This window comes from Pangasianodon hypophthalmus, chromosome 12, assembly GCF_027358585.1.
Source record: "Pangasianodon hypophthalmus isolate fPanHyp1 chromosome 12, fPanHyp1.pri, whole genome shotgun sequence".
NCBI lineage: Eukaryota > Metazoa > Chordata > Actinopteri > Siluriformes > Pangasiidae > Pangasianodon > Pangasianodon hypophthalmus.
Window position 1 is genome coordinate 5,332,492 of NC_069721.1, and position 14,044 is coordinate 5,346,535.

The following is a 14,044-nucleotide window of genomic DNA, read 5'->3' on the forward strand; positions in this document are numbered from 1 at the left end:
TTCTGGTCTGACACTGCCCCCTGCCGGACCCACTTGTAATTTCAGCAGTGTATTAGTAGTGCTTCCTGTGGTGTTTGCAGAGGTAAGCAAACACAAATATGGGAGATATGGGGTTTAATACATAGCAGTAAAGTCAAAGCAAGTCATATCAAAGAGTCACTTTCAGGTGTTTCATTCGATTTACTTACATTTTAATATGACTAAATATGACACTTCTGCTTTTACCTACATTTAAGCTCACCTGCTGCTGAAGAAGTTGTTTTTTTTTCCCCATTCAGCACAAAAATCTTGGCAAGTGTTCATCAGTTTTCCCTTATTTACCTTTTCAGAAAACTTTTCTTAGAATTTAGCAGTTCTGAAATTTCCTTTTGACCGAAATGCTTTTTGTTACTTCAGTTTGGAGCAACCCTACAAATTCACCCATAAATACGAGTGAATACGAATGAAAACGAGTAGTGAAGGCTAGGACAAATGTTTCAGCTCAGAGACTAGAGTGGCTGGAAAGATATCATTTTCTCCATCAAATAATTATGGTTATGCCCATCAATCATATGATGCAAGCTGTTTTTTTTTGGTTTGTTCTGTCTTTCATCAGCCAGCGTAATTATATAAACAGCATACAAGTCTCTGCATTTTGCAGATTAAACAGCTATGAATATATAACATTATATTTCTCTATCTATCTATAATATATATATATATATATATATATATATATATATATATAGAGAGAGAGAGAGAGAGAGAGAGAGATAGATAGATAGATAGATAGATAGATAGATATTTGTATATACTATAGATAGATAGATAGATAGAGATGTATATTGTTATATATTCATAGTTGTTTAATCTACAAAGCAACTAACTTTGAACTCTGTTATGTATATATATATATATATATATATATATATATATATATATATATATACACACACACACACACACACACACACACATCTATATATAAACAAAGTTCAAAGTTAGTTGCTTTGTTAAAAATAACCTCCTTATACTTGCAGAATACTATATAATGAATAATATGATGGATATGTACTTCACATTTTGTGATTGAGAGTCAGTATCTGTAATATGATTGGCTAACCCTTAACCCCAATTCTAAACCTGACCCTTCTATGATTGGCTGATGCATCAAATGATTGACTCTCTGTCTGCTTGTCACGCCCACTGGATCTGCAGGTTGCGGTTTATATACTTGGAGTAAATACGGTAAAGAGAGCTGTCGTCCTACATTACCGCTACGATCTAGTAAAGGCGCAGAGAGAACTTGTGACTGCGCTACACGACGCGGAGGGCATTTAACACAGGCTGGAGGATGAATGCCGGACTTTGTGTAGCTGCTGAGCGCTTTATTCGGTGCTGTGTGAATTGAAGCAGAAGGTATAAGTTTGTCACAGCTGCTTGGTGAAGACAAGAACAAAAACTTTACTGTTTTAAGTCGATGTTTAATATATAAAAAAAAAAAGTTTCTGTTAGGGTGTGATTTCCTTCACTTCTCCTCGTCAGGCTTTGTTTTTAATTTTTTTTGCTAAAGTCGAGAGGATGAAGACAGATGATGTGAGAAAGAAAACTGCTACTACACACATGCTGGTTTGCGGTAAGGTTTTACTCTTTTCTCATCTGTTTTTCTTTCTCTCAGTCACTCTGACTGGGTCACTCTGAACTGTGTACCGAGTAGCTGCTAGCTGGGTTAGCGAGCCAGAAGTCAGTGGAGTGAAAGGAGAATTGACTCTGGGTGAATCCCAAATGGATCCATACTCCCTATTTAAGTGCACTGCACAGGGCATACAATAGAGGTGTTTTGTTCCATATATAGTGCACTACATGTCCATTTAAGATTGCGCCTTTGTGCAGGACGCACTGCGAGCTGTTTGTGTGCTGTTACTTTGTTGCTGTTGACGCGTTTCAGCTCAGAACTGTCTGGAAGATAAAATGTGTCCTTGTTCAACATGAACCGAGGCACTGTTCCGGTTTATTTCAACATTACTGTGTTGAAACTGTTGTGTAAATCTGTTTTCCGCTCAGCTCGGAGGTGTACAAACCCAACACAAACGCTGCATCACTGCTAATTCTCTCATTAAACTGCCTTTAATGCTTAGCTAGCTGCTCTTTAATGCTTAGCTAGCTGCTAATAGGATATATAGAGTCACTTTTAGAATAACATTTAGTCTTTGACTGGACTTCTGAAATGCTACATCGTGTGTCAAAGTAGTACACTAACATAGAACTTATTTTGCATTATTTAATAAGCTACTGTGCCATTTAGGACACAGTTAAAGGAGCAATAGTCGATTTTGTTTTAGTCCTTATTTGTACAAATAACCTGGAAAATATGTAGAACATGATTAAACTATATACTGGGTTAAGCTGTGGCCTCAGGAAAATTATTAAGTCGCTGATTAAACCCATTTGGAAAGCTGAGTTCCGGTCCGGAATGCTTGTTTGTGTTTGGATCCGCCTCCTGTCAGTCACTTTATACAAACTGTACGGGCCACCTAAGAGCCTGGGGGCGGAGCTTCGTGAACATGGGCGGGAATCATTCAAATGTCAAAGTCACCTACCTGTTAGACACAAACAAAGCTCCATCCTGAAACACATGAAATAGATTTATTAGGGCTGCAGAATATATACCGAAATTATCGGAATATCAAAATATGGTGACATGCATATCGAAAAGGCTCGAGATAACTGAATGATTTTAATACTTCAAAAAGTTATAAAAAGTCAAAGTTTTAGGGAAACGCAGATAGCAGAGAATGTTTTCTTTTCCTGAAAAGAACATGAACCGTATGTTGGTTATGTCATTTTCAGTTTTTAAATATATAGATTTATATATGTAAATATAATTTAAATAGATTTTACACACTTTAAGCATTATCGTATTTAACAAGTTATCGAATATCACATTATTCTTCAATATCGTGCAGCCCTAGAATTTATACTGAAATATTTGTGATGTGTTTACTGATCGTGGTGCTGATTTGTTGGTTGGTGCTGTATTTCTGTTATTCCTGTGAGGAGTTAGCGGTTGTGTGCTGCGCTGACATCACAGGAGGACGTTACTGGATCAGTTACAGTGCTGCTTTACAGGAGAAAGAAAATCTCAAACATTGGTCAGGTTTTACTGTTGGCGCATAAAAGCAAAAAGAGCAAGAGCTTTTCTCACTCACCATATTAGTGAGAAATCCAGCGTAGAAGTAGTGGAGAGAGCAAACGCTGACGTCCCACAATGCAGTGCAGCTATATGACGCACTTGGACTTACGGCAGAGCTTAGTGCTCTACGAGATCAGGTCTAAAGCGCTGCTGCACTGACACCCCCCACCCTGTGTGCTTGAGAAACAAAGTGCGGTGAAAAAGCATGGACTTCAAGTCAATTAAAACTTTATTTATAAAGTGCTTTTACCAGTGGACAGCAGCTTTACAGAAAGCCAGATATGGATTTAGATTTAGATCTCTAATGAGCAAGCAGGAGATGACAGTGGCAAGAAAAAAAACTCCCCGAGAAGACATCAGGAAGAAACCTAGAGAGCAACCAGACTCGAAATGCAAAATGGATGCCTGCATGTTCTTTTGATAGCAACAAGCTAACCAGCTAACTGTGATGAGTGATGTATATTTACCTTTTCTAAATTTAACAAGCAAGTATGTCTGTATATTGATTGATCTGAAGCGAATACTAGTACATACAGTAGAACTCATTTAAAGGTAAAAGGTGCTGCTTTGTTTACTGTTCATGACGAGAGCAGCCATGTTGAACTATGCTATGTCACTTGCTGAACTGGGGTTTGAGGAGACCGTCTCGACTTTCCGAGTAGGAATTCCGCCTTCGGCCTTTAGTCGAATGCAGCAGTATTTCTTGGCCCTTAAGAACTCCAGGCTGTTTCAGCTTCCAGCCTGCACATCTGTGAGCAGTTGAAGTGTCAGCTCTGAAAGTAGAAGTCCAGAAATCACTCACATGGACGACACATGCTACTTTTACTTCATACCTATCTGTAATAGTCATTCTTTCTCTCTTCCATTCGTTTTCTCATACAGACTGCAGCTCGTTACACTGAAGATGGACACAGGAGAGGAGAGGTGGCCGAGCCCAGGTGGCTGAGCTGGCACTGAGCTCAGGAAGAATGCATTTGTCTCCGGTTGGCACAAACAGACGTTGCTTCCTGGCCTCTTCGGCCCTCTGTGCCATCGTGCTGCTGCTGATCCCAACCCTCCAAACGCCACAGCGGCAGGGCGAGCTGCCCCGACCTCTGCCCCAAACCAGGCCTGCCAGAGGACAAAACACCACTGGCTACAAAGGTGCTAGTAAGGCTAAGCATGGCAGAGTCATTGGGCTACCCTTTCCTAGTGACAAATCCCAAAGGGACTCTGTAGGTGCTGACTTCCTCAGCTCACACTCCAAGGAGCCTCTGGGACTGAAAGACATTTTTATTGCAGTCAAAACCACCAGGAAGTACCACAAATCACGCCTGGAGCTTCTTTTTCAGACCTGGGTGTCAGAAGCCAAGGTGCAGGTGGGGCACACTCTCAACTAACAGTTTAGATGTGAAGTATTGGACTGCTGTTACTGCAAAACCTAGATGTGAAGTCTGCAGTGTGTGACATTCCATTTCCATGAGCTGTTAGGAGCTGAGAGTAGGAGCGGAGTTTATTTGGTTTCTAGATTGGAACATTTTTTTTTTCCTGCATGCCTTCACTGATTTGCTCTCGTGAGATACACACTGGGATTTCTACACACGTGCTGTTGTTCATTTGAATTAATAAAATGACTTAACTTGAACTGGGGCTGTGGGGCAGGAGCAGGATGAGTACAGCAGTTTTAAAGGTGTAGCTAGTGAGGGCCAGAAGGGGCGGACAGGCAGCTATTATTTGGCAGCATGCTTGGTGGAGAGTTACTGAAAAATAAGTTGGGAGGGATGTTTGGGGTGAAAAAGCACTGTGTTTGCTTTCGTGCAAAATTTATTGCGGGCCAAAACACCAGCTGGGGCACTTCTTTTCCTGAACGAGGTTTGCAGTAGGGCCAAACGCATCATTCATAAACAAAGAATCAAGTGATATAAATGAGAACTCCAAAGAATCAGTCAGTCCTTAGTTAGCGAACTGGTTTGGCAAAGAAAAGTCAAAATTTCTACCTTGGCTGTACGCAAACATTTACATAAGCGGTGGGTGTTGAGTAACAGCAATACCCAGAGAGAACTGTTTCACAATCAGCCTCCTAACACCAGAGTATGGGTTCCAGTTAAATCACATTAGCTTGACAAACACAAAGGATCTTTTCACAGTTTTCCCCGGCTTAGAGTGTCACTTATTTAATTTCTCTGTATTAACAATTCTGTCTATGTTTAAAAAGCATTTGATCTCAGGTTTCATCCAAAGCAGCTCTAAACATAAGAAGCGTACAAGATTATATAATGGTATTAATTTCCTGGAAATGAATCGCACTAAACTTTCAATCAAGTGGCAAAAGGAGGCACTCTGAAAGAGGCTTTTGTTCAGTTTAGTTTGTCACAAGCCATAATAAATTCACCAAGAGCGTGCAGGCCAGACACTTTTATCTGGAAAAAAATGGTCAAGAGCTATGTTTCTAAAGAGACTGATTAGGATTACTGATACAGCATAATGCTGAAACGTGGCACAGACATTCCGAACCAACCGTAAAAGCTTCCATAATCCACTGCAGGATGGAATTCACTGAACCATTTTACGTGTCAGTGTTTTACCACAGTGCTGTTTAGTTCTCTGTTCTCTGTTCAAAAGGTGTTGATTAATTTTCTCCAACAGCAGCTATGATCATAGTTCCAGCAGCAAGCTAAACCACGGGTTTATATTAATGCACTCATTCTAAAATGTTACACAGGGACTCGTATGGTGAAACTTTCCCCATAAGCAGATTAAAACCATTCATGATTGTTGATGTGGTGACGTTTTCCGTGATGAGAAGCATTTATGGAAGGAGTCTCCAGCATTATTTAGCATTTATGGAAGGAGTCTCCAGTGTCAGCACTTTGCAGAGGTGTAAAGCTGTAACTTTGCGATTTCTCTGCTTCGCATTGTGTCCAAGAACACCATTTATCACTGCAATGCTTTATCAAAGAGTGTTCAGTACACCATTTAATTTATTATTAATGATATTCAAATAAACAATTCTTCCACCATGCACTGTCTGTTAACAGTCAGCTTTGGTTGCTAAGCAACATAATGGCAAAGATTAGGGTACTCTATGGACAGAACAACAGTGAAATGGTTTTATTGATTTAAAACCTTTCAGTTATTGTGATGCGCACACACACACACACAGGTGTGTATATCAAGGATTTAAACAACAGTTTCAGAAGCAGCATAGATTTTAGAACTGAAACTATAAGAGGAATATAACACTTTACAACATGCTGTTATAGGAAAATAATCAACGTTTGGGATGATAACAGTGGCCTGCTTCACATCACATGACCGCTTCATATTTTATTCCTTACATAACACAATAATCAGCATACACAAGGCTTCACGTTAGGGGTGGGCCGCCCAATTGTGCAATGTATATGTGAGTATCACTATAACTAATAATCTGAGCGATTTCTAACAGTAGTAACACTGTAGTCACGCTTGGCCGAGTTCAGACCGAGGGAGATGGACAAGAACGTTTTGTAGCTCCAACACTGGAGCCAATGTGTTTTAAACACTATCGCTCTGTCTCTTTCAGACGTTTATCTTCACGGATGGTGAGGATAAGGAGCTGAAGCAGAAAGCAGGTAACAGCCTATACATAAAGCACACTGAGCAGCTTTTTTTTAACCCACAATTAATAGCTAAATAACAATCCAGGGCTCCAGGTAATCATCACAGAAACATCACATAAAGCAATAAAACTTGAATTAAATTTCCCTTCAGGTTGTTACTCATCTCTCATCTCTGTGTTTTCTTCCTTTATTTGTTCTTCCATTCAAGGAGGCAATGTCATCAACACCAACTGCTCAGCTGCTCACACACGACAGGCGCTGTGCTGCAAGATGTCTGTGGAGTACGACAAGTTCATCGAGTCACAGAAAAAGTTAGGTTTTGAAGTCATTGTAATAAATATGTTCATCGTCCACGTTAGCTTGGTGCAGTGGCAAAGATGTATGGAGATGTGATCACCATCATGACATACTGATCTTCACAGATATAAAAATGTGTCCAGCAAACTCCAAGCTAGTTTCCTGGATCATTATTCATCATTTTTATCAGTGTTGATGCCATTTTCTTTCCGTGACTATGTCTGTTTATCAGCTGACCTGATGTCAAGCAGGCCAGTACACTCTGTATGATCAAGGACATAAACTTTTCCAAACTAAGACACAGCAATACCAGACATGCCAGTAAATACTCTGCAAGCAAATGGAACTGAGTTATCATCTACAGTAGAGCAAACTTAACTATCACCTGCCAAAACCCATTAGGTCAGAGTTTCCATTATTTATAATCCATTATTTATAACGTATGTGATTTCTACAGCTGTAACTAAATGTAAAAATCACAGACCCCCTGGCTATGCTTCACAGACCCCACTTTGAGAACTGGAGAGGTAGAGGATAGGATATTGCTAAACATTTATACTGTCCATAGGATCCAATTACTAAATACTTGAAATATAGTAGTTTCCTTTTAACCATCTCAGTTTGCCTGTTCAGAACTGCATTTATACGATGTGCTATTGTTTGCTGGAACTGTTTACAACATAACTGTGGTAAATATTGTCTTTAACCTCTTCTTCACTTTCTCCACTTCACACTAGATGGTTCTGTCACGTGGATGACGATAATTATGTCATCCTGCCGAGTTTGCTGCAGCTGCTCTCATCCTATTCCCACACGCAGGATGTGTACCTGGGCCGGCCCAGTCTCGATCACCCTATAGAGGCTCCTGAGAGGGTCAGGAGTGATGGATCGGTGAGCAATTCCACCTCCTAGAAGCCCATGAAACCAATGCATGACCTTCAGTGCATGACTTTCAGGAATGACACTGACGAATTATTGAAACAGGAGCTGTAAGGATTAGTTGACATAATCGGATACATCAGTTATGAAAGATGATCACTGTGGATTTTTATATTTGATGCATTATTTACTTAACTGGCAACAGAAATGTGCTATAATGCAAACTTTTTGGGCAAACAACCCCAAATGGACATTTTTACAGATTTATAATTTAAGACTAGTGTACAATTTAAAAAATTTTTATGTCAGCAAAATATGTGTAAGACAAGTGAAGAAAAACCAAATGAACATTCCTTGCACTGATTTACCACTCTAGTGGGAAGGGTGAACATGCCTTTGTCACATCCAACTTAGAATAATAAGGAACCTAAGGAATAAAACTAGACGGCACATCAGAGCCAGCACTTCCCTGTTCATCAGGTTTCAAACTGTCACCTGTAAAATGTTTAGCGATGTCATTCACAGCAGTGTTAAACACAATGACAAGCTTTGTCTCGTTTGAAAACTTTCCGTCGTTATCGTGATTGTTGTCATGAGCCGTGTCTCAAATCGAAAACTGACTTTACATTCAAAAGTATTTATTAATTCAGAAAATCCAGAAGACTGATATTCAAAACAGATCTTTTCGTGGGTTTGAATGTGGCATGAGACTTTTTTTCTTTTTTTTTCTTTTTTTTTCCAAACATTAATAGGAAATCCAGTATATAAGTATATGATTTGAGACAACGTACAGGGAAGTCTGTCCATTTTTTATTTTTATTAATTCTTATCCTAGTGCAGCATGTAACAAGAGTGAATAGACAAAAATAGCATGTACACTCTTGATTTAAATGTGGCTTGTTTAAATTGCCACTCCCAGTAAATAATTCTAGTATTAATTCGTAAAATAAATAAATAAATGACACAAAAGGGGAGATTGTGATTTTTCTCTCGCAACCCAATTTGTAAATCAAGAACCCCACACAGGGTCGTGACCCCCAGTTTGGGTTCCCCTGTTATAATGTAAGAGCACAGAGGTCTCTAAGAAGTCGTACATCACAGGAGTCAAAAAGAGTGAAACCTAAAACCCGGATGTTTTACCTCAAAACAGTAAAGTCATGCCACAGTATGCATAAGCAGCATCACAGAGCAGAGACGATGCACAAACATTAAACACAAAAGCATCAGAAAACGCCTGCTTGCTGAGTGAAACATACGTTATAGCCTCATATTACATTTCATGGACAAGGCTTTTTTTAATTTTTTTTTTATATTTAGAAATAAAATATGTATAGCAATTTTATACTTTAGTAAGGTCAGTTATGTTTAATCTGTTTAACTTTGGTTTGTTAAGATTAATGATGAGACAACGTCTGTGATTCAGTGCAGTTTAGATAAAGATGTAGAAAGAAAGCTCCATTTAAATCCACAAATTTCAAGTTTCTTGGTTATTGTTACTGTAAAAGGGATAATCATTGGATTAGTACTAGAGAAGAAATTCAGTGGAGTAGCAAGATGTTAAAAATGTTAAGGTTAGATGTTAATGTTGCTCACAGTTTTGTTTTATGTTATATTACTGGGAAAAAAACAGTAAACAAAATGCTAAATTATTTGTTATAGCCATCATTTATATACCACATCTAAGCAAATTCATTGAACATTTGTCGATTAATTCACGTGAATATTAAAATATTCATTTTAACTGAAGCACAATGCAATTAGGAGTTGCATTACTTTATTAATTACTTAATTCATTCATTCATTCATTTATTTTTAAGTGGTGTGGTGTGGTGTGGTGGGCGTAGCTCGGGGAAGTGGTGGAGAGGTTCATTTCTGTGAGATCAGGGAAAAGTGGAGGAAGCTGGGTCAGAATCAGCTAGTGCCCTTTTTCTTAAAGCTAAAGCAGACGCTACACGTGCTGTTAGTGGGCAGTTGGTGAGTAATGATTGTCAGGATGATCTCTTAACCATGTATATTACTTATTTTCCAGACGTCTGTCAAGTTCTGGTTTGCTACTGGAGGTGCTGGCTTCTGTATCAGTCGAGGCCTGGCACTCAAGATGAGTCCATGGGCAAGGTATTCAAGAGTATTGTGTATGAATTAACAGTGCTCCACATTTAATAACCTCTCTACCATTCTGAATTTGATAAATAACCATTTTTGTGTATGCCTATACACTCACAGGCCACTTTATTAGGAACACCTGTACACCTGCGCATTCGTGTAGTCTGCAGTGCATAAAATCATGTGGCTGCAGTGCATAAAATCTTGTGGATATCAGACAAGAGCTTCAGCTAATGTTGATATCAATCATTAGAATGCAGAAAAATGTGATCTCTGTGACTTTAACCGCGGTATGGTTGTTGGTGGCAGATGGGCTGGTTTGAGTATTTTAGAAACTGCTGGAATTTTCATGCACAACTCGAGCGTACACAGAATCGTGAGAAAACAAAAAGCATCCAGTGAGCGGCAGTTCTGCAGGAGAAAGAGGTCAGTGGAGAACACCTAGACTGGTTCAATCTGACTGGAAGTCTACAGTGACTCAAATAACTCTTTGCAACCGTGTTGAGCAGAAAAGCATCTTAGAATACCAAAACTTTGAGGCGGTTGAGGAACAACAGCTGACGACAACATGAGGTTCCACTCCTGTCAGCCAAGAACAGGAATCTGAGGCTACAGGAGGCACAGACTCCTGACAGGCACAAACTGGACACTCTTGGAACTTCAGCTGTCCAATTTCTTTGACCCTGTGCCCACTGCCCAACTGCATGAATGAGCAAGTGTTCCTATTAAAGTGGCCAGTGAGCATATTATTAGCATTATTGTGTACCAATGCAGTGTGATGTTTCATTGTCGCAGTCTGGGGAACTTCATCACTACAGCAGAGAAGATCCGTCTCCCGGATGACTGTACGATCGGTTACATCATCGAGGCGCTGCTGGAGGTTCCTCTGATACACACCAACCTCTTCCACTCACATCTGGAGAACCTGCAGAGGATGCGTGCGGCGGACGTCTTCAAACAGGTCTCTCGCACGCTATTCTCACACCGCAGCGTGACTCGGGGAACGGATTTGCATAGGAATGACTGGTGCGGGATGCACGCTTGATTTTCACACCTGTAATTATGGACAGGAAGAGTGGGGAACTGATTTCAACATCAGTACAATAGCTGCTAACACTTGATACTAGATGATGGAGGGATATAGAAAGTTCACAAAGATTTGACTAAACAGATAGAATGACATAGCAGAACGTAGTATAAGTGTATGTAATGCTTATGTAATGATGACTTTTAGTATTCCATTAACCTGGTATTAATATTTTACATATGTTGACCTACATCTATGAAATGATAAACTCTATATTGCGTTGTAAAAGCACTGGCTTCTAAAGATACAGTACTCAGAACAATATCTTTATCTAGATCTTCGTCCATAAATGTATTTTATCTCTCGTAACCCTGCGGAACTTGCTGTAAAGGTTGTGTAATCTTTCAGTGTGTTTTTCCTCACTGTCTGCGCTCTGTTTGTTTGTTCACCGATGTAGGTCACGCTCAGCTATGGTGGTTTTGAGAACAGGAGGAATGTGATACCTATTGCCGGAGCATTCTCCTTGACAGAGGACCCTTCACGGTAACATTCTACAAGTTTATTGAGAATATTATTACCACTGACCACATCTATTAACACAGAACTGTAACTCTGGAGCTGCCAACCCACTAGCACATTACCGTTACCATAAACACAATTCGGATATTAGTGCGGTCTATTTTGCATGGACATACCATAGGCTGCCTTGATTTCTGTATCCCTTATGGATTATTTTTCCCCCTTTAGGTTTAAGACTGTTCACTGCTTGCTTTATCCTGAGACTGAATGGTGTCTCCGCGACAGTCATCGCTGACCTCAACGCGCTCTTCTGGGGATAAAGCAAATATCTCGTATCTTGTCTGAACTCTCAATCTCAAATGGCTATAATCGTGCACTAATATAACTGACTAGCAGGCTGATTACCATGTCAATTTAGCACTGCTGCATTCTGTACAGACGTCAATGAAGTTTGTTGAATTTTTTTTTTTTAAATAGATTAACAGGATAATTTATTTTGATGTCCCAAAGTCTGGTCTGAAGACTATGAGAAATAGCAAAAGATTATATTATATTTCCCCCAAGCCTATCTTCGATCATTTTTTGTTTTGTTGATCTTGTTACATTTTTTTTTTTTTTTTTTTTTTTTTTTTTTTAAATAAAGGCCCTCAAGTACATTTCAGCTCAAGGCTTTAAAAACGCTGAACTGAGCTGTTCTAGTAGGCATGTCATGCAGGAGTAAATATCAGTTTAATCTGTTTGGGGAGTCAGGTTTCACCTCCAGATAGACTCCTAAACAAAAATAGGAGAAGTCATGAGGACATACATTTGAATAAGGTTTCAGTCCGTTACAGTTGCAGTTTAGGCATGAATTCAGTCTAGGAGCTCCTGGAATCCTGGAATTTAAAGCGAAGGATATCTAACGTAGATTTTAATGTGATGAGAACGCATGAATGAATGGAGGCCTTAAGTCAGTGTATGGATTCATACGCATCAGCTGACTAATGAAAAAACTAATTAAAGTAAAAAAAGAAAAAAAGTTTTTAGAAATATTCTCAGCTCTACTGTGCATTATAATTGTGCTCCACTAAAAGATGCCTTAACACATTTCAAAAAGCTGCCAAAATATTTGTGATTTTTTTTTTTTTTTAAATCCTATGATGTCTCTGCTCATTTATGCACAAACATGGCTTTTCACTGCAGGTCAGTGATTCATGTTAACTTGCCAAAAAACAGACTGAGGTATTACTTTCCTAGTTAGTGATGATGAAAATGTTATTGACGAGTGAACAGAAGAGGATTAAGCAATGCCAAGCTGCTGCCAAATACCATTGCTATTTGACTCTTATCCTGTCCTTCTTTTCTCCTGCAAATAAACCATGTTGTTGATTTTTTTTTTTTTTAAGTGTCCATTTATTGCAGCTGGAGTTCTTGTCAGTCAGTATACTCTGTATGGCCAAAGGTTTGTGGACACCTGACCATCCCAACTATATGTGCTTGTTGAAGATTCAGTCCCCCTTTGCTGTTATAATAAGCTCCACTCTTGTGGACGTGGCTGTGGGGATTTGTGATCATTCAGCCACAAGAGCATTAGTGACGTCAGGCACTGATGCTTGTGAGAAGGCCTGCTGCACAATCAGTGTTCCAGTTCATCCCAAAGGTGTCTTTGTTGAATAAACCTAAGCAAGTGTGTATGTATGTGTATATATATATATATATACACACACACACACTGGTCAGCCATAACATTAAAACCACCTTCCTAATATTGTGTAGATCCCCGTTGTGCTGCCAAAACAGCTCCTACCCACTGAGGCATGGACTCCACAAGACTCAATTTCAATTCAATTTTATTTGTATAGCACTTTTAACAATTAATTTAAACCAAAATACATTGTACATATATGAATTTATACCTAATGAGCAAGCCAGAGGCGGTGGTGAGGAAAAACTCCATGAGATGATATGAGAAAAAAACCTTGAGAGGAACCAGACTCAAAAGGGAACCCATCCTCATCTGGGTGCTAACGGATAGTGCGAGTATAAATCGAGCCCCTCTATAACAGTGTACTAAATGGACAAATAGTGCAGTTTGCAAGCAGTAAATTCATCACGGCTTTCACAAGAAGTCCAGTTTGTTAAACCTATCCACTGTCCACTGATGGAGTCCTGAGTACAAAGCTGCTCACAGCAACTGCAGCCCCAAGCCATCACGGTACAACTCCCCATATGAGATCCCCAAGCCATCTCCAAGGTAGGTGGTACGTGTTAAAGTAACATCCACATGACTGCCAGGACACAAGGTTTTCCAGCAGAACATTACCCAGAGCATCACACTACCTACACCGGTTTGCCTTCTTCCCATAGCGCATCCTAGTGCCATCTCTTCTCCAGGTAACGTGATTCATCAGACCAGGCCACCTTCTTCCATTGCTCAATGGTCCAGTTCTGATGCTCACGTGCCCAGTGTAGATGCTTTCGGTGATG

General features: G+C 39.6%; 1 protein-coding gene across 2 annotated transcripts; it reads left to right on the forward strand.

Moving 5' to 3' along the window:
* Positions 1–1,239: 1,239 nt before the first annotated feature.
* On the forward strand, positions 1,240–12,951 carry rfng (RFNG O-fucosylpeptide 3-beta-N-acetylglucosaminyltransferase). Of its 2 annotated transcripts, XM_026914578.3 has the most exons (10): positions 1,242–1,398; positions 1,553–1,615; positions 4,055–4,530; positions 6,717–6,765; positions 6,962–7,064; positions 7,788–7,941; positions 9,959–10,044; positions 10,828–10,993; positions 11,517–11,602; positions 11,807–12,951. In XM_026914578.3, exons 3-10 carry the CDS (start codon positions 4,141–4,143, stop codon positions 11,871–11,873), a joined length of 1,101 nt encoding a protein of 366 aa, XP_026770379.3. In that variant the 5' UTR covers positions 1,242–1,398; positions 1,553–1,615; positions 4,055–4,140; the 3' UTR covers positions 11,874–12,951. The 2 variants fall into 2 exon arrangements, with proteins under 2 accessions (XP_026770377.3, XP_026770379.3); XM_026914576.3 differs by having other exon boundaries at positions 1,240–1,615.
* The last annotated feature ends 1,093 nt before the right edge of the window (positions 12,952–14,044 follow it).

Excerpts from the sequence above, each read along its gene's own strand:
- rfng (XM_026914576.3), top strand. The coding sequence starts at position 4,141 with ATGCATTTGTCTCCGGTTGGCACAAACAGACGTTGCTTCCTGGCCTCT. Across the intron at positions 4,531-6,716 it reads TGTCAGAAGCCAAGGTGCAG|ACGTTTATCTTCACGGATGG; the intron begins GTGGGGCACACT and ends TGTCTCTTTCAG. Across the intron at positions 10,045-10,827 it reads AAGATGAGTCCATGGGCAAG|TCTGGGGAACTTCATCACTA; the intron begins GTATTCAAGAGT and ends TCATTGTCGCAG.